General features: G+C 34.7%; 1 protein-coding gene across 2 annotated transcripts in view; it reads right to left on the bottom strand.

Annotated features, from left to right (window-relative positions):
* The window catches only part of LOC123536398 (serine/arginine-rich splicing factor 7-like), a 33147-nt gene extending 12186 nt beyond the window's left edge, over window positions 1-20961 (bottom strand). Inside the window, exons 1-4 of one of the 2 annotated variants that reach the window (XM_053528149.1) lie at window positions 20950-20961; window positions 9593-9735; window positions 7010-7204; window positions 5679-5864 (exon numbers count right to left, since the gene is read on the bottom strand). In XM_053528149.1, coding sequence (XP_053384124.1) covers window positions 5679-5864; window positions 7010-7204; window positions 9593-9714 — 503 coding nt within the window. In that variant the 5' untranslated portion in view covers window positions 9715-9735; window positions 20950-20961. The remainder of the gene's footprint in view (window positions 1-5678; window positions 5865-7009; window positions 7205-9592; window positions 9736-20949) is intronic. The other variant, XM_053528150.1, reaches the window with a different exon arrangement.
* Window positions 20962-21644: the final 683 nt, after the last annotated feature.

Here is a 21644-nt window from a genome sequence, read left to right as displayed (position 1 = left end):
TGCGCCTTAAGTGGCGTAAAGCGTATTTCACAGTCTCCCAAAAAGCTAAAGAAAATATGGAAAATAATGGATTATGTGCAAAATAAACTGTGATGTAAGCAAACAAGCAGGGAATGAAATAATATATAAAAGGATGGTGGCATGCAGCCTTCTTCCTGTACATGTATAAAAGTTTTAAAAGTCTGCCTGCAGAATATCATATCAAACTGAATTCAACTTAAAAACTGAAATGACCAGCTTTTTCATGTAACAAGCTGTTAGCTGCATTGGCACTAAGAAGCAGTTAACCATTTTTTGGCGCCTAGTCCATGAATAACAGCGATTTAATTTATGCTACATGATGAACTGCTGCTTCGTCAGTGAGATAAAATCCATTTCACTCACTGCACTTCACTCAGCTTTACCAATCTATGAGTATATCATATATTCATTTCTAATTTTTTGTATAAAATGGGTTGAAAATTGAAATCCCTCTTTGTTCTTTATAGTTAACTTCTCGATTCAAATAACGTTATTTAACATTAAATTTGTATGGTTATGCTGCAAATAGTAAGACGAAACTGAACTTTGTCATGTGTGTCTTTTTAACTGAAATCATTTTCGTGTATGTAAAGTCGAAAACTGTTTTGTTCGAAAGCTTACACTTCGCTTTTTTCATAAATTTAACAAAGGTTGAAGGAAGTTTTAAAGACAATTCAAAATAAATTACAGCTGACATAAACACAGAAAGGACAAACTAGCAATCTATGAAACTATGCAGCTACTAAACATGATTGTAGAAGGTAATGCATACACTCAGAAAATAATCAGTTATAGAATTGGTATTAACAAAACCAAATTATAGACAAAAGTACACTGTAAAATTTAACATAAAATACTGAGCAAACAATTAGATAAATTATATACACAACATATTCTTTCAGTGATAAATATGTAAATTTATTGTATGTTACACTGCCCTCTGGGCCTAGACAAAAGTAAAATCTCCTTCTCTTATTGAAGTTAGCATAGTTTTGGGTTAAATTAACCAATGTATAAACAGATTTTTAATATCTTCTGGATATCTGTTGAGCAGAAAGTGACAAACAGTTTTTGACCTCTGCATGATCATACAGCAACATTTTTTCATCTTACTTTAATCAAAATTGCGCTAATTACTTATCTTCAGGTTATTCAGCAAATTCTATGAAAGTCCAAAAAGCTATGCAAGTCAAATTATCATCAATAAGATAATCAGGACTGTATACTTTGGTGTGGGGGTGGGGGTGGGGGGAGGGATTTCCGAAGCTATTTATTTTTGACAGTCAAATTTTTTGTACCATCCACCTTTTTCAATTGTTACCCATACTGCTGTTTGCTTGTTTCAGGTTTATCACCATTTTTCAACAGTATTTCCACTATGTAACAGCATACAGTTAACCTAACAGTGTTCCTGTCTTCTATACAAGCATTAACCTGTTCTTCACAAGTGGTGTGCATGTGTTTTTTAATTAACTGCCAGCCTCTCAACAAGAATCAAGTGGTGGAGGACAAATAATTTCAGACAACGTCTTCTATCAAATCATCATGGAACATATGCCTCCCTATGGAATTAAACTCACAACCCCATAACCTTTAGGTCTGCTTCTCACTATGGACCTAAGAAGGGAGGCTATACTGACGACGTCAGGTCAGGGTAAAGGTAAGCTTTATTTAACATTGCAAATAATTATCAGACAAAAGGAGCTACAAAGCTCTTAGTCGATTAACTAGATATCCAGTTATCATAGCTGCCTGGGCTTAATATGTGTATATTTAGATCACAAGAACTATTATCATGATAAATATGTCAGCAGGATTTAGCATGTCTATCAGAACCTTTTGCCCAGCCTTTAACATAATTGTTTATTTTTTGCTACAGATGTAACTAGTGAAATGCTTTGGTAACATCAGAAAATATATGAAGACTAGAAATGTCCATAAGGACACTGATGCCCCTTTTGTGTGATGTTAGGACACAGAAGTGTGAGTCCCGTGAGTAACAGCACTTTGATAACAGCACATGTATTGTGGACTGGAAAAGAAATATGTCCATTCATACATATTGTCGCCATACCAACATTAAGTTATTTGAATATCGTTCTCTATACATACATGTAAAAGGTATAGACCAGACAAGAAAAACAACATAAAATCTTTGACCTTTAAGTGTTTTCTTGACCTTCTAGAGTCTTGTACTTTACACATTGTATTATTACTCTGAATGTTATTGTCTGTGTAAAAAAATACAAAAGCAATAGTCTGAACTATGAAATCTGAATATGCATTCATGCTTAAAAAAAGTTATAGAGCTGACAAGAAGTATGACCCAACATCTTAGACCTCTGTGACTTTGACCTTCAAGCTAGGGGTTGCTGCAAAGGACAAATCTTGTTTTAGTGATAAGTTTGCCAAGTTGTTTATATTTCCATGCATGGACAACATGGGAGACAGGACTGGGAGGGGGGCACAAAAGAAGTTACAGAGCTGACAAGAAAAATTACCTAACATATTTGACCTAGACTCATGAACGGATGCACACAGACAGGTCTGACACTATACACACCTCCATTTTTAATGGAAGGGGAATGAAAAACAAAATTGGGAATACAAGTTACCAGTGGTACAACCTAGACAATAAATACCTAAAAATGTTCATTAAAGATCAACAGTAGTCTGAAGTACTTCAAATATACAACAATGGACAAATAATTTCCATTTACAACCGATCTTCCAATCTTCCTCAACAAATAATTGACACAAATATCACAGAGTTTTAAAAAGTACCAAACATCAGTAATTCTTGACATCAATCCAAATACAGGATCTATGGTCAATCTTTTATTATCCAAATGTAATCTTGTTTGCATAAAATCTTCAAAGCACAATTGGAAGTTTTGTGTGCAAATATTTCAATACTGATGTGGCAATTTTAAAACTCAGTTTTGGGAATCTGTTTACAAAAATATAAATATTTGAGACAAACAGCCATACAGCTAATCATACTCACCATTACCTTTAAAAGCTTTGATAACATCTATTTATACATTGCATGCACATTAACATTTTTGTATGAGTGTGTGATGAATTCATTTTCAATGTTTCTGGTCTCTACTTTGTCAAAGTTTCTCTGTAAATACATACCTCGTACGATATTTTCCTTTTAAATATCAAACAAATCACTTACAGCCAATCAACATCTGGCTGACAAAATCTGCCACAATGCCATTTCCATTGATAAAAGCCCTCATTTCATTGGCTCTCATTCCATCAGACAACCAACCAACCAATCAGGGATGGCAATACAAACATTCCCACCACACACCATACCAATCTTTTCATTTATAACCATAAACCACAAGCCTGATGAAAATAATTACAGCTGTGAAATAAAGTTAATTACTGATTTTTCAGATTCTGTTGCTGTGAAGGAATATATTCAGGAAAATATTCCTTTATTCCCATTCTAATCATAATTTGATGAATGTTAGCAATATACAAAATTTGTACGATTTTTTCAAGTTATTCACAATCTGACAATATCTCATATCATAATTACTGACACACAATTTGTAAAACTTAAAGGATCAATAAGATCTTTACTTTCAAAATACACACATATAGATCATGTACAATGTCTGATCCAATCATTTGGCAAAAAGCACATTTAATACAATTGAGCCGTGCCATGAGAAAACCAACATAGTGGGTTTGCGACCAGCATGGATCCAGACCAGACTGCGCATCCGCGCAGTCTGGTCAGGATCCATGCTGTTCACTAACAGTTTCTCCAATTCCAAAAGGCTTTAAAAGCGAACAGCATGGAGCCTGACCAGACTGCGCGGATGCGCAGGCTGGTCTGGATCCATGCTGGTCGCAAACCCACCATGTTGGTTTTCCCATGGCACGGCTCACATGATCTATTAGTTTTATGGTTTTCTGAAAAAGAACTGTTACACTTATGTTTCTATTCATCATGTTCATTTAGATAGCTTTTCATTTTTTTTCCCATTATAGATTGACTAAACATCTATTTAAATTATCACAACTAAGATGGTAATATTTTATCATGCAGGATCATGATGCCCCATCTACCAGCCCTAACTCCATGTCAGAGGTATTTACTTAGACCAATAATGACTAAATGAACGACAATACTTTTGATACTGTCAAAAGCACTGTTACTTATGGTACTGAAGCTCACTTCAACAATATATTCTTAACAGTTTTTGCTTACTTCATTTTTTATCAAAAGTTAACAAAGCCCACAAACGGCCATCATCAATTTAATGAAAGTTGCATAATTTTCATAATTTAGGAAGAATAACTTTGAGATTAACCATTTAAAAATTTATGCTTATATATCTGCAAGTAGAGCAAGGACATGAACCATTTAAAAACTATTTAATGTTTATTTCAGATCAATACACAGTAAGTCTTTTATTTAAGTTTTACTATTACGATGGGAAACTAATAGCAAAGAAACTTTTGGCAATAAATTTTGCATGAGGGTTTTGTGATTGATGTAACGGTACACCATCTGAATGAACAGCTGACTGCTGAATATACTGAAATATTTTCTACCCAACACTTACAAAGGAATTATTTATGTAAGCAAGGCCTCTAATCTAACCTACTTTAATGTATTTTTTAACATATTTAATCTGTATTTTTTTCAATAACAACATTAACTGCTTTGTAAGCAAATTCCTACTTTCATGGTATTTGACAAGTATTTTCTGGTTTCAACAAGGTGTATCTGTAAAACCATTATATTTGTTGGCAAAGTATTTCAAAATGGAACAGAGATATTATATTCAGCGAATTATCCATGCAGTAGTTAATTTCTGTCTGATAAATTTAGTAGTAAAATTTGTCATGTGCGAACTTTTGATACACTACATTATACAATGGAGAGTTCCTGAACCTTACACTTGGAACAGGTCCTGTCAGCAAAATTTTTAAAATTTCTATACAAGTACTGAAAGGGAAAACTTGAGCATTGCCTCCAAAGTGATATTTCTATGTAGTGTACATATGAAATATTTCACCTTTTAACAAAATACAATGATTTTACAGGACAAGAAATGCTGGGATGTCCCTCTTTTAAGACTGTTTAATCAAGCATGCAAAAATGGAAAGGAAGGAAGTCTGGTCATTTACCTTTATTGTCCCAAATAAATTTATGTGCATTAATGTAAAAGATTTAAGAGGAAGATTTGGGGTAAAATGTGACACCGAGAACCATTTAAAAGAATTACAACAATTCTAAATATAAAATAAGATAACATCTGTGAAAAATGGGATAAAAAAACATAGAGTGAAGACTGTATCTAAATTCTCAGAATCGATATGCCAGTTATAACAAATTTGATCTGGGTTGCTCATATTTCTACACTCTTAAGATGTAGTACTTGGTGTAATAAATGGTGTTGATTTGCTTGGCCAGTTATATCTGCAAAACTATACAGTTTTACTAAACAAAAAGTTTAACTACATGTATTGTTCACTATGTATGATCTAATAAGACAGATACTGAAATGAAATTTGAATTCCCGAAACTAAAGAAAACAACTGTCTGCTACACATTTTTTTGTAATACCGCCAATCTAACACTTGTTACTACATTTCTAAAGCTAAAATGAACACATCTGGCATACCTGCGCCTTCTTTCTCTATTCCTGCGTCGTTGTCTCCATATTTCATCACAATCCCTTGAGAAATGACCTCTCTCACCACACTGGTAACACCTTAGACTTGCGTCAAACCCACCGCGTCGTCTTGGCCCACCACCTCGCACTCTAGGTCTGGCATATGAGCAGCGGACTCTTCCGCCAGAAAGAACTCTGCAATGCATTATCAAAACAGTAAAGTAAAACATCCGAAGAAAAAAAAAAAAATTAATGTGTACATTTTGAAAAGGTACATATTCTACTGCATAAAACATAACATATTCCTGTCCAACATTGCTTCACATTATCTTTCAAAAGTTTATTTAGTTAAAACATGTTTGTACAATGTATAAATAACTTTAATTAAATCAAACACAGCATAGTTCCTGCACAATGATATCGTGATGGAGAATATAATAGCTTCTGCTTGGAATCAAGCTCCCAATACTATTGGCTTAAAGTATCAAACAGGCTCTTACTGACACAGATTAAGTTTTTTAAAAGTCACATCAACACATCTGAAGGTCAAATGGTGACTTTCCAGCTTTGATAGTGGAAAACCCAATCAGTTATTCCTGGTATCTCCGCAGAACCACCGACCTTCTACAAGCTAGCTGGATGGCTTTCTCACACTAAGACCCAAGCATTGCTCAAACTATAAGTGGTGAGTGGCAAATGGTTTGACATTGATCAGTGACCATATACACTCATCCACAAAGGCCACTGACTGAGGTTTAAAATACAACAGATATTAATTTTCATGATAAAGAAATCGGGTGGGCTGATGGTGTAGTGGTTACACGCTTGACTGTCAATCCGGAGGTCTGGGGTTCGAATCCCGATCCAGGCACTGGAAATTTCTGAGATGCTCTTGAGTGTCTCCCACCTAACTTAGAGGCCTGTACTGGTTCTTCCAAGGAAAGATGGCTTCGCAAGTATCGGTGCAATACGCCGGGCACGTTAAAGAACCAGACTGTCTATTTGCAAAGACCTAGGCTAAGTTAGCCAGACAAGTCTGTATCTAAAAATTCTCTCTCTCTGTTCTGGGGGCTTTATCTCACTCTGTCCCTCTGGTCAGATCGCTCAGTGTCTGTATTAGTGGAGGATGAATTTTGTGCCCTGTGTGGCTGCGTTTGCTGTATGTAAAGCGCCTTTGAATGTGTTTATCATGAAAAGGGCGCTATATAAATCTGGTATAATAATAATAATGAAAGACAAAAGCAGAAGAATCGCAGATAATTGTCGTTTTTCATTCATACCACATACTTCTTATCAGTTTTAAAATGTTACTTTTCCTGTTACACTACAATTTTACTTACTGTCCGTCCATTTCCCTGATAGCATTGTCAGCATCTTCTTTATACTTGTAGACAACAAATGCAAAACATGGAGGGTTCCTTGCCACCCACACCTCTATCAATGGTCCAAACTTTTCAAATGCTTTCTCTATCTCACGCTTGCTTGGATCCAGCCCTAGATCGGCAACGTGAACCCTGTTGTAAGCAAGACTTTGCCTATTTTGATGTAAAGGGTGATATTGAAAAACTATACAATGCTAACACAACACAATTAGCATTGTATCAAATACACCTGTAACTAAATACTGCTTTTACTTAAAGCACATGCCTCCCTAATAATGCTTCAATTCAGCAGAAAGGTAAACTGATAAATTTTTATGTGATATCCAGGCATATCATTGTGATAAAAAGTTTTTTTTTTTTTTTTTTTTTAAATAGAAAAGTAAATGAAATGACCAAAATTATGTAAGACCTTGTACGCAACCATAACTAATCAACAAAAAATAATCAAAAGCTGTTCATAAAACACATGATTGCCCCTCAGAGCAGGTCAGGTACTTTTTACATGGTAAGTACTTTTATCAGGCAATAACTGCACCAAACTGCAGTCTCAACCTGATAATGCCTATGATTTAGAAAACAAGCAATGGTACTTAGCATCCCTATAAAATTTGGTTGAAATCCCATTAGTAGTTTCGAAGGAGTTGTCTAGACAAACTTTTGTGACAGATGGACAAACAGACAAGATGAAATCTATATATTTCAGCACATATGTAGGGAAATATAATGATTTCTTACCTACTGTGAAATCATTGATATTCATGGGGGACTAATTTTCGTGGATTTCGTGGTTGAGTCAATCCACGAAATTTAATCCCAACGAACAAGTAAAATTCCCATTCATTTTATGTTCAAAATTTGAAATCCAAGAATTCATATCCCCACAAAATTGCCGATTTGACCAAAACCACGAAATTTCATGCCCACGAAATTAAACGATTTCAAATTATTTACAAAGCAAGTCTTAAGTTTTTATCAAGTCAAATTCTCAATGTTGGAAAACTGATTTATTATTATTTGCAACGTGTTACTGTGTGATGTCACAATGGAATCAGACTGGTTTGTTTTTTGTTCTAGCCACTCACTTTACTGATGGAAATTCTTAAGAACAAGACTCATTAAAGCACTTGATGAAGATGTCATATATAAATGTCTGCAAGTGCATACATGCATGGAAAAAGTCTGTGGGATAAAACTGGGACAAACTTGCAGCATAAATAAATATTAAGGGACTGTTACAGACTCAGTATATGTTATCCATTACATCTGTGTTTTTATGACAGACAAATGTGTAAAATAATAGTACAAAATAGTGAAAACAATTGACCATTATATCAATTCTATATTACCGTATTTTCCCGAATTAAGGCCCCCCCTCTAATTAACGCCCCCACCCATTTTGGAGGGAAAAAAAGTCAACAAGAACGGGAAAAAAATCACCTACCTCATTTTTATAAGTCCATATAATAAGTAATTTACAGTACTAAAGTCTAATGTATGGAAAATTATACACACTTTTAAACAGTCCATGTACCGTAAGTCCAAAACATTTGTACAAAGTACGGTACGTATCCAATCATCAAACAGAAAATTAAACGGTAAATACATTTTTGATTTGTTTTTACACCACTCGCGCACATGCTTCCTGCCGACTTTAAACAAACTTGCAGCAATGTGTTTACGATATACCCTTTTCTTCGGCAGTTTTAAGAACTTTTAATTCAAAAGCAGGCACAGCAGCGTATCAAACCATTGACATTGTGTATTGTGCTATTAGCTACCCGCATGTACTAAGGAAAATGTTATCGGAGTACACAGCTGTTTGGGTCATGACGTAATGTGTAGTGTCGCGAGCGTGTCAAAAAGCCAGACATGGAATACATGAGGTACCGTATTTAAATGCATAAAAGACACACTGCATTAAATTGGATGCCAAATAATTACGTTTTGGGGGGATTAAACAACACAGAAACACTTTACAGATAGTTTGAACGATGTTTTTAAGTTTTGTAAAAAATTTCATTTTTTATTTTTTTACCTCAAATAAACGCCCCCTCTTTCGAAAATGTAACGCCCCCGGGGGCGTTAATACGGGAAAATACGGTATATGTAGTAAAATAAATCTTCATAACCCGGCACTGAAATAGCATATACTACTGTTAAAAGGTTTTTTTTGTTTTCATCCTCAGTTCTGAATTTTCACCCTCTGCTCTCTCAAAATATTTATGGTGGGAATAACAATCCTATAATGTTTCATGACTGTAGGTGAAATACTTCTAGTGAGATGCAAAACACAAATTCGGACAGTCAGACATATGGACGAGAGTAAATCCAAGTGCTCCTCCCAAAAGCTTTATGGAGGGTAAGTACAAAATCTGGACTCAGCATGAGCTTCCAAGTCTGCTTGGGTTCAACTTCATGCAGAAACCTCATGACCAGAACAATCATTATCTAGTCTACTTTTCTCAGGCTCAAAAATCTCAAATTGGATGAAAATAGCCTTGCTTCAAAACTGTTGGAAAGTACTTCTTCGTAGACTCCTACCTGTAGGACTCTGGTGAAGAACTCCGACTTCTACTTCTGCTGTAACTGCGGCTGCGTCTCCTTCCACGGCTGCGTGACCTTGACCTAGACCGTGACCTTGAATGTGATCTTGATCTTCCCATTGTGAGTAATGTGTTTTATATCTAAAATAAAAACAATATATGTAAATTCAATGATTTCAATTTTAACCATCAAAGGAAAACTGATGTAAGAGTTAAAGATATTCTCTACTAATCTTTCACTAAAATTGATTTTCTCATTAGATATTTCTGTTGAATTAGAATATCTTTAAAATCCTCATCAAATATATTTAAAAAAAAAAAAAACCTTCCATAGATGGAATTGCAAGCATTTACATCTTTTATTTACAGTTGCATGATATTTCTTTATGTGTATCAATATAACCGCTAATCCTGTAACAACATGTGGTCTACTAGACTAGCTCCTAGACTATGATATATCTTTTTACATTTTTATGATTGAATGTAGTGGACTGAGCCAGTCTATATGATAATTTCAACATCATTCCTCTATGAAAATCTGTAAAATAGACTGGCTTTTGTCTCTATGAAATTGAATTCGTCAAAAAGGGAAAAATGTAGAAATATATTTATTATCAGTCTGGTGGCTAGTCTAGTGGTCTACCTATTGTTCATAACATTTAACTTCAATATAATCACTGAATGTCCAATAAATATGTGTACAACCTTTGCAAAAAGGTCATAAAATGTAAATACTGTTAAAGTTTGCTGGCTGCCAAAAACAAAAAGTGAAAACTTTGTTGCTTCGGTAAAAATATTCCAGTAATAATTTGAGTGTAAATACAAAGTGATCGACAATGTGTTTTGGTCTACATTGACATTGGTATTTAATAAAACTCATGCCTGATGGTCAAACACGGCTTTTGGGGTTTTAATGGTAAAAATGTATTTTTCCCATTGTAAAATCAGGCAAAATCACAATTTTGAAAATTACTTTTTTTAAATAGAAATTTAACGGTTTTTTTCAACATGGAAATATTTCTTTTATGCCATCTAAGATATCCTGGAAGTTGAATATAACAATCCATCAACAAATAAAGCTAAGATTTACAAACAAAAATTTTTTGGTGTCCAAAATAGCAGTTTACACTTTGAGTAGCCTTACTCATTGGGCTTATCGTGACAGCTTAATTTATGATCTGATCAATATTTAATAGTTGCTATCCCGCTAAGCCACTGCTTATCTTGTGGGCTGATGTGCTTTCTAGCTTGCGTGTATGCTTTGTGCTTATTAGGTATTACACACGGTCTTTATATCATCACCTCAGTGCAAGAAGTGGATAACTGCACTGACTTAAAGAAGCACTTATTCACTTTTTGCACTAAGGGGACGATATGTGACATGCTTTCTTTTATGTTGTTTTGTCATTTGGTACTGTGAGAAAGTTTCTGATCAGTTCTTTCCAAATCTGATTTGGAGGTATACAGTTTTTACCACCATTTCTTAAGCATACACTTTTGTGTGTTTTTTTGTATTGCAGATCTTATTTTCCTCTCTTATGGCAGTTTTTAGGCAGCAGTGTCTAGATCAGAAGCTTCAACACAGTTTTTAACACTTGTAGTATTGTACATGCTCAAACAGTTCTATTTAATATTGTGTGCTTAACATATTTTTCTCTTGTAGCACTTTTATTACTCTGTTACATTTGTTTAAATTGTTGTATAGTAGGTTCAAAAGCTCTTATGTTTTGTAATGTTGTTTTCTTGCTGACTCAAAATAAAACTTATTGCATTGTATTGTATATGCATTTTATTGATGGGAAAACGAATACATTAAAAAATCCAATATATAAAAGGAAGTGGCTACTCTTATGGCTCTCCTGTAAGGATAATGCAGGGGTGTGGAATTCCTATGTCCGACTCTCTGGACTTTTTGACGGCGGACAAGTGAGTTTTCGCATTCTGTTTGTCCACGGACAAGCACGAATTTTCTGGTTTGAAATGAAAAAAAGGAAACAATAATTTAGAAACACTGAACAGTGCTTCAAGTTTATGGAGTTAATAAAAGAATTTGACATACAAAACGGATGTTTCACCCGCCGGGGGCCTCTCGATTTCTCCAGTTTTGGGAAAACTATACTGCGTTTAAATTTAGTATCTCTTTCTTTGCATTTTGATTGGTTCCCTGTCACGATCTCACGTGATTTTTTCACACGATAACTCGGCGAAAAGAAACCGGAAACGTAAACAATTATCACAAAGTTTTGGACAAATTCGTTGTTACAACCTCGTCTGCCAACAAAAATGGAAGTCAACAGTCAAAGTACAAAGAGCTCGCTAGTACGAGTCAGGAAGTTTCATGTTTTCTAACTGTAACAGTCAGAAAGTTTCATGCTTTCTCACATGATTTCGCATGGCATGATGGGCAGTCTTCCCGGTATTTCTGTTAAATGTCCGACGGCCTCGCGGACAAACACAAGCTAATGTGTCGAAAGCTTAATTTTTGAAACAGCTACAGTATTACACTTTATTATGTTTGCTTTTTTTAATACTTGTAGATTATTGTCCAAAATAAAGAATTATTTGCATGCTTAAATGTTGAAAATCCGGCAAGTAAGTTTTGACTGTGGACAAGTAGATTTTTTAGTCTCATTTGTCTGTGGACAAGTGAAAAATATTGGGATTTCCACACCCCTGTAGTGAAAAGCCTGTCTGTGGCTACTCCTACGGCTGTTTTGTATTACAATACATTGTACTGAAGTCATTCAACTGATACATTTTCAACCGATTTCGGAAATGACATGTTATCACACTTGGTCATTGTGTTACAAATAAAATGTCAGGCCAAAATTGATGCAAACATGTCAAGCTGATGTGTGACAAACGTCATGTATTAAACCAATTTAAAGAGCAATAATGTTAAGAGTGGTAAGAGATTTATACTGTTGTGAAAACTTGCATGTAACAGTGTGCGACATTAACGGTAGCCCGATCGCCAATTGCTACGAAAAATCGGCTTGGGCGATAGAAAATCGGCAGACCTTAGCCCGTCGGGCTATGCAAAATTCTGAGGAATAAATTTACCAAAAAGATCATTGCAAACGTGGGAGCAAAACAGTTGCTTTGAAGCTTCAAACTTCGCTCAAGTCTAATCTCAAAGTGAATTCAAGTCACCCGATTTTTTTTCTTTTGGATGCACACCCGCTAATCTTTTGACAATAATGTGCGTTGAATACACATACACACACGCCGATAGCATAATTTAAGCTCTGCCTACTTCAGGTACTTGTGAGATTTTCGCGAGGTGTGAAAGTGAATCAAATTATTGGTTTCACCAGAGGCAATTGTAATAGGCCAATCAGCACCGCGGTTACGTCTTTGACACTTAGCATTTAGTTGTCAACACGTGTGAGTCGTTTCTAAAGAAATTGTCTATTACATATGCGATTAATTGGAATTATAGACACAATTATTTGGTACCCATGGTAAAAGAATGACATGTAAAGTATTAATTTCGTAAAACTGACTTTGATGGATGAACTGATATGTATAATTATATGTATTTCTAGGTCTGACACAGTTTACATTCAGTTTTATTCGAATGAGAAACTGTTCACACAAGTGGTGACTCGGTATTAATTATAAACCCCTTTTCATCCTGCATTCATATATTACACGATATAGCACCAAAAAATCGGCGTGTTAGATTCAGCACCGTCTTAAACAGAATTTTTTTTTTAAATTTTCAGAATTCTGTATTGAAACAATAATCACTGTGTATGCAAAAATGATGTAACTAGTAAGACAAGAGCACCGCCTTGCGGGTGCTGACGCTCATCTGATTTTTTTTGTGTAATAGAAATATTGTCCTACCCATGATTTTCTAAGTCTAAAAAGGGCCATCATTCTTGCAAAAAGCAGGATAGAGTTATGTTTCTTGATGTACAATGTCCACTTATGATGGTGAAAAACTGTTGCAAGTTTTAAAGCAATAGCTTTGATAGTTTATGAGAAAAGTTGACTTAAACATAATACTCAACCAAGAAAATGATTTTCTAAGTCCAAAAGGGGCAATAATTATTGCAAAAAGCAGGATGGAGTTATGTTGCTTGCTGTACAGGGTCAGCTTACAAGTGTTGCAAGTTTCAAAGCAATAGCTTTGATAGTTTAAGAGAAAAAGTTGACCTAAACATAAAACTTAACCAAGAAATCTGATATTTTCTAAGTCCAAAAGGGGCCATAAATCTTGCAAAAAGCAGGACGGAGTTATGTTTCTAGCTATACAGGGTCAACTTATGATGGTGAACAAGTGTTGCAAGTTTTAGAGCAATAGCTTTGATAGTTTAGGATAAAAGCTGACCTAAACATAAAACTTAACCAAGAAAACTGATTTTCTAAGTCCAAAAGGGGCAATAAATCTTGCAAAAAGCAAGATGGAGTTATGTTTCTTGATGTACAGGGTCTGCTTATGATGGTGAACAAGTATTCCAAGTTTCAAAGCAATAGCTTTGATAGTTTAGGAGAAAAGTTGACCTAAACATAAAACTTAACCAAGAAATCTGATATTTTCTAAGTACAAAAGGGGCCATAAATCTTGCAAAAAGCAAGATGGAGTTATGTTTCTTGATGTACACGGTCTGCTTATGATGGTGAACAAGTATTCCAAGTTTCAAAGCAATAGCTTTGATAGTTTAGGAGAAAAGCTGACCTAAACATAAAACTTAACCAGGCAACGCCGACGCCGACCGACAACCGCTCAAGTGATGACAATAACTCATCATTTTTTTTCAAAAAATCAGATGAGCTAAAAATGAATGGTCATCGAATCAGTTCACAGCTTCAAGTAGAAATATAAAAAGTGATGGAGTCTTCCAACTTCTCCCTAAAGTCTCCCCACTTCTCCCTAAATCAGTTTGGGGGAGAACTGACTTCTCCCCCACAAAAAAGAAAAAAAAATGGTCAGTCTACTGCCAAGCTTTTTCTTGTCTATAAAGCTGTTTAGATCTTGTTTCTCGACTCTGTGTCTTTGACTTTCTGCACAATTTTGTGAACACTGTTTCAGATTTCAAAATCAATTCTGAAAAACTCATACAAATTTCTGAAATATATCAATATTCACAACCTACAGCAGTATATTGAAAGACAGTGATTTTTTTTTGCGCCAATTTGACTCCGAAATTCGGCGTCTTCCCAAATGACAAAAATGGTCAAAATTCCCAAAAAATGCTTAAAAATTCCCAAAAACGAGATGATTTTTCCCAATTAGATTGATTTCTTGTGAAAGTTGAACTAAAACGATGCAAATTATCATAAAAATTCCGACTCTAATTATGGTTTATTCTCAGAATTTTGTTGCCAACTCGAAGCCCGCGGGTCACGGCATAGTACGGCATTTAGTATGATTTTCACCACGGTCACTAAACGCTTTTTCATGCGTCAAAATGAGTCGGAAAAAATTGTTAGAAAATTACCTAAATTATCGAAAAATGTCGCATAATTCCAAATATTATAATAAGAAAATAAAACTTAAACAGGCCATCGGTACTCCGGACATTCGAACATCTTTTGGTAAAGTTAAAGAGTTAAATTCAAATCAAACGTCAGAAAAGCAAAGTGATCTGTCCAAGAAATCTGAGTCCCCACAAAATGACCCTCAGAAATCAACAGAAGCTCATGGTGACCCTAAGCTATCTGAGCCATCAGATCCTGTGACATCAGAAAATAACCTGTCTGTTCAACCTCAGTGCATATTTGAATGAAATAAATTTACCTTAAAATAAAACTTTTCAAAATGATTTCTTTATTAAGGTTTGTTAATTTTTCCAAATTTTGAAGTTTATCGCGCTAAAAATTCCCAATTGAAAAGGCATGGGCTGTTGCCAAAAAAAGTAAAACAAGAGCTGTCGGATGACAGCGCGCTCGACTATTCGAAGAATTGATTGAAGAATGGGGTCAAAATATTTCCATAGATTTTCAGACTAAACAAAAAAATGGATTAAACAAAAAATGTTCCTGTATTTGTGGATTTCGATTAGTCTTGCACTAAATGGCAATGTGTGACCATGATGGCAAATATGTTAAGTTATATGTTAGGCAAAACATGGACTTATATGAAAAATTTAACTTATCTCCAAGTCCAAAAGGGGCCATAATTCAGTCAAAATAGTTGACAGAGTTATGTACTCTTGCCTACAGATGGAAATCATGTTGATAAACTAGTGTTAAAAGTTTCAAAGCCACAGTTCAAATAGTTTTGACAAAACGCTGACTTGTAGGAAAAACTGAACAAATTTGAAAGTCCAAAAAGGGCCATAATTCAGTCAAAATAGTTGTCAGAGTTATGTACTCTTGCCTAGAGATGGAAATCATAATGATAAACAAGTGTTTAAAGTTTAAAAGACATATGTCAAATAGTCTTGACAAAACATGGACATATACAAAACAGAACCAGTTTCCAAGTTCAAAAAGGGCCATAATTCAGCCAAAAAAGAGGAGAGAGTTACGTACTCTTGCCTATTGATAGAGACTATTATACTGAACAAGATATAAAAGTTTCAAAGCCATATGTCAAACACTTTACACAAAATATAAACTGGTACGAAAAACTTAACCAAGATTTCTAAGTCAAAAGGGCCATAATTCAGTCAAAATGCTTGATGGAGTTATGTACTCTTGCCTACAACTGGATATTGTGATGGTAAACAAGTGTTGAAAGTTTCAAAGCTTTATCTCAAAAGACTTTGTCAAAATGTGGACTGGTACGAAAAACTTAACCAGGATTTCTAAGTCAAAAAGGGGCCATAATTCAGTCAAAATGCTTGATGGAGTTATGTACTCTTGCCTACAACTGGACATGGTGATGGTAAACAAGTGTTGAAAGTTTCAAAGCTTTATCTCAAAAGACTTTGTCAAAATATGAACTGGTACGAAAAACTTAACCAAGATTTCTAAGTCAAAAGGGGCCATAATTCAGTCAAAATGCTTGACAGAGTTATGTACTCTTGCCTATAACTGGACATGGTGATGGTAAACAAGTGTTGAAAGTTTCAAAGCTTTATCTCAAAAGACTTTGTCAAAATATGAACTGGTACGAAAAACTTAACCAAGATTTCTAAGTCAAAAGGGGCCATAATTCAGTCAAAATGCTTGACAGAGTTATGTACTCTTGCCTATAACTGGACATGATGATGGTAAACAAGTGTTGAAAGTTTCAAAGCTTTATCTCAAAAGACTTTGTCAAAATGTGGACTGGTACGAAAAACTTAACCAGGGTGTGACGCCGACGCCGTGGTGAGTAGGATAGCTCTACTTATTCTTCGAATAGTCGAGCTAAAAATCACAGAAAGAAATTCAATAAAATATTACTAGAATGAAAGTCTTGTCCATTCTTGAGCGAAACATTGGTGGGGCTACGAAAAATTCTGTCGGGCTACAAAAAATTGGAAGTCCGTAGCCAATGGGTAAAAAAGTTAATGTCGCAAACTGATGTAATACAAGAAACATTGATTAATCATTCTCTAACTGGTTTAGTTGAAAACACTTAATATTTATTAGTGTTCCAATATTAATAACATATGTATTTACATCTACCTCTGTACAACCAATAATCGTTTTCTGACAAATTTCAGTGAAAAATCAGTATTTTACACTTACAATAAATTACGGAGAGCCGCAGGGAATAGCCATCAGCAGGTTTTTCACTATTCTTACAGGAGAGCCGTAAGAATAGCCTGCAAGGGCCAGCAAGGCTATTCTTACAGGACCACTTCCAGAAAGAGAAATCTATCAGAATTATATGAATCTCCACAATCTGCTAAATGTAAGTAATTTCAAATATGATATGTAATATTTCACACCATATAGAATGCTTATTACAATTTCAGTAGAATCAGTATGGTTCACATAATTATGCAGTATGCTGTATCTCAAAAGAAAGTAAATGCTTTATAATGGATTGTCATTAATGTCAGTGACATGGTAAAATTGAATAAAATCCTAGAAATGATTCACTTTTCTTTTTTAAAGCTTGCAGACTTGGAGTATACATATGTTCATAAAATCAAACTGATCCACACTGAAGGATTTTTTATTTAACAGATGGCTATACAGATGTGCCCCCAGGTTCACCATCTACTCCGAAGAGGCCTAAAATTCGCCAAAGAAATCTAAGTGGATTTACTGTTTATACTGATTCAGCAACAAAAGCTAAACTTGATGAGCAAATAGCAAAGTTATTTTATTCCTGCAACCTGCCATTTAACATTGCAGACAATCCAGTGTGGAAAGGAACATTTGAAATGTTATGTCCTGGGTACTATTCACCAAATCGTAAGGATATTGGAGGTTATCTACTGAATAACATGCATGAACAATTAACATCGACCATGAAACAGGAACTGGAGAGCAAAAATGTTGTACTTATGCAAGACGGCTGGAGTGATGTGCATAACTCTCCAGTTATAGCAACCACTCTTCACACAGAAGGAAAATCATTTTTTGTGTCAGCTGTTGAGACAGGAACTAACAAGAAGACTGCAGCATATTGTACTTCATTAGCCACTAAAGCCACTGAACAGGCACAAAATACATACAAGTGCACTGTAACTCGTGTTGTCACAGACAATGAGAAGAAAATGGAAGTAATGAGGGATAACCTTAAAGAAGCTGACCCGAATTTAGTTGTGTATGGTTGTTCAGCCCACCGGCTGAATTTGCTTGGGCAAGACATTACCCCTGTGCAAGTGATGAACCAGGTTGTTGAAGTCAACAAGTATTTTCGCAATCATCATATTACAGGGTCTCTTCTTTCAGAAACACAAGGATCTGTAAAACCGCAACTTCCAGCTGAAACAAGGTGGAATTCTTACCTGGCACAGGCATAGAATCTTTTCTAAGAAACAGACCTTTCTTATTGCTAATTGCTGCCCAGAAAGAAGATCTAATTGACATGCATATACGGAATCTCATTCACAATGTTGGATTATTTAACGAAGTGAAACATTTGAAAGATCAGTTGGAACCCATTGGAATAGCTCTGGACAGCCTTCAGTCAGATTCATCAACCATTGCAGAGGCTTGTGAAATGTGGTTGGATTTATTATCAAATGAAGTTCTTCACCCATACGAAAAGAAGCTGAAAAAGAGATTTGACCAAGCAATGACAGCTGCTCACTTTCTGGCTAACATTTTGCACCCAGTGTACCAAGGGAAAAAACTGTCCAGTAAGCACTGTGAAATTGCACAAGAAATGCTTTTAGAGTATGACCCAACACTTGTACCTGAACTGTTAGCACTAATGTCAAAGGCTGTGAAATTACCTAAGGCTTTAACACATGAGACAATAATTGAAAACACAAAACCAGCTATCTGGTGGAAGTCAGTAGAACGGGAGTCAGGTGATCAGCAAAAAGTTGTGTGAACTAGCAGTCAGACCACTGGATATGCCTTCAAACTCTGCTGCTGTAGAAAGGGTTTTCTCAAACTTTGGTTTGATACAAACAAAGCTTCGAAATAGACTACTCTAGGACTTGAAAAGGCTTCAAAATTGGTCTTCTGCTACAGAATTTTGCGTGCAAATGAAGAACTTGACTGGTGATTATGAACAAAACTAAAAATGGAATATAGTGTAGTACTGAAATTGTGTATACATTAAAATTGAGATGTCTTGTGACTTTGAATGAATTGGTCTATAAACATGATGAAGATAATGTAATGTTTATGACATGATTAAGTGTATATAATGAATTTGATTATCTTGTAACTGAATGAACTGAGCTGAAAATGAAGAATATATAGCATTATTATGATTAAATGAGTAGTGAATTGGTAAAATATGCATGTATTGAACTAGCATACATTTGTTTACTTCTAATTAGCAACCACAGCTGATAAGCTAATCAGGCTTCATTAATCTGGAAATTTCCTAATTTTCATGGGTCACTGTACTTTTTTGGCCATAAAATCAATATTTGTAAAGATACAGTAATGAAACAAACATGTTTCAAACGGTCATAAAATGCTCCATATGGCTATATAAATCGTTTTCCAGCTGTATACCCCACTGAGACCAAAGGCTTTGTTTATTCAGAGCAGCATGACATTTTCTAACAAGTTGCCGATAATCCCACTAAAGAGGCGTTGCACTCGTCAGGTACCTTCTTCAAATCAAAATGCGAGTTACAAGATTCTAATGAATATTAAAATAATTTATGTAACAAGAAAGCTGATTGGATGACCTTTACGATGGTAGGCGTGAAATTAACGTCCGATATCAAGAGCCCAAAATATAGTCCCTAAAGTCAACTTGAAACTTTGACAAAATACGCATTTTTTCATATTTTCACGAAAAGTTATGAAAAATATAATGTTTGCTGTTTAATTTGGTATAAAAATTATATTTCTGAGTTTACTATAAGTATACCGCATTTGTTTTGAAAACGGCGACCTTTCATCTACAGAGGTCAACACGCGTGCAATCAATATGGCGGATTCACGGCAGTTATCGCCGATACACTAATTACGAAAGCCGATAAATACTGGCAAATTACAAGCGTAATCATAAATATTTCGATCTGAATCAATCGGTAAGTGAATAATTTATTTTAAAATGTTAAATTTGTTATTTAATTTAAGGCAGATTTAACGTTTTTGATGCAAATCGATAAATTAGAATCTAATTTATCGATGTGACTAAAATGTTTGCAAATTTATTGAATTAATTTATATTAAAAAGTAAATTTTCATGCCAAAAATTTTTGAAATATTGAGTATTTCCCACTATTTCCCACTTTTGTGAAATTTGGATCATTTCCCGGGCCGGGAATAATTCCCGCCCCCTGGAAATACTTGCAAACCCTGTGCAGCAAGGCTATTCCTACGGGACCGTAAGAATAGCCACTTCCTATATAAAATACCAGCTCAAATAATTGAAACATTATATTCATGTCAAAACTTTGATCAAGTTGAATTTTATTATTTAATTGAACCAAACGAATACCCCAAACTCTTAACAGTTTATGTGATCATAGTTTATTTGATACATGTAGCAAATTGTGTTTTTTTCAAAGCTTATCAAAATATTTTTTAGAATTTCTATCCTCATAAGTTCTAATGAATGGCATATAATCTCAGTATCAGCATAATTCAGTTACTGTCACCATTTAACTTTAACGTAAAACTGTTGACAATAAGATTTCTATTAACGTAATACCTTAACGCACGTAAAAGTTAGAGTCTATTAACATTAACTGTTACAAAGTTTATGCGAAAACATGTAGTACAAATTCGCATAATCGAATTTCTATTAACAGAACAGACCAAGCATTTAATCAAGAGCCAAAATATACTATATAAACTGAATCATCTATTATCACTAACGTAAACCTGTTTATAATCTAATTTGCTTTTCGATAAATGATATTGTCTTTATATTCGTCTGTCCTCGTTTAAAATCAGGTTCTTTGATTACTAACACGTGTAATAGATTTGAACCAGTCGAAGATGTTCTACTTTAAGAATTACACTATCTGAAAACGTTATGGCAAATTTTAAACTTATTCTTGGTCAAAGAATGAACTATCTATCTTTATGCAATATTTGTTTAAGACTCCGATATGTGTCTCAACGTCAAACGCAAAGAGCATTAATTCGCCCAACATGGCTGCGTGGATCACCCTGCTAGCACTAATAACGCTTTACCAAAAACAAATGAACAATTTACAAAATTAGTCTAAAAACAAACTTCCATTATAGAAAATAAACCATGATTTTGTACCAATGCTCACTCCGTTAATACACCAATGCGATAAATCATGTGAAATGTTTCCCTGAAAAACTTAAAACTTTTATAAGGAATCGTAAAGTCACGGGGTGGCGGAGTGTTGATCAAGGTAAGAAAAGATCTCGTATCGGATGAACAAGTACATTTAATCACGGAATGTGAAATCGAGTGGGCAAAAGTTAAAATAAAGGGAAAGAAAGATCTGTATTTATCGTCATTTTACCTGCCACATAGGAATTTACACGACCTAACCCAGCTTGATAATTCGCATGAAAAACTGACTAACTCTGGG

Source organism: Mercenaria mercenaria, chromosome 17, assembly GCF_021730395.1.
Source record: "Mercenaria mercenaria strain notata chromosome 17, MADL_Memer_1, whole genome shotgun sequence".
Classification (NCBI taxonomy): domain Eukaryota; kingdom Metazoa; phylum Mollusca; class Bivalvia; order Venerida; family Veneridae; genus Mercenaria; species Mercenaria mercenaria.
Note: the sequence above shows the minus strand (reverse complement) of the source record. Positions and strands in the feature narration are given on the sequence as shown.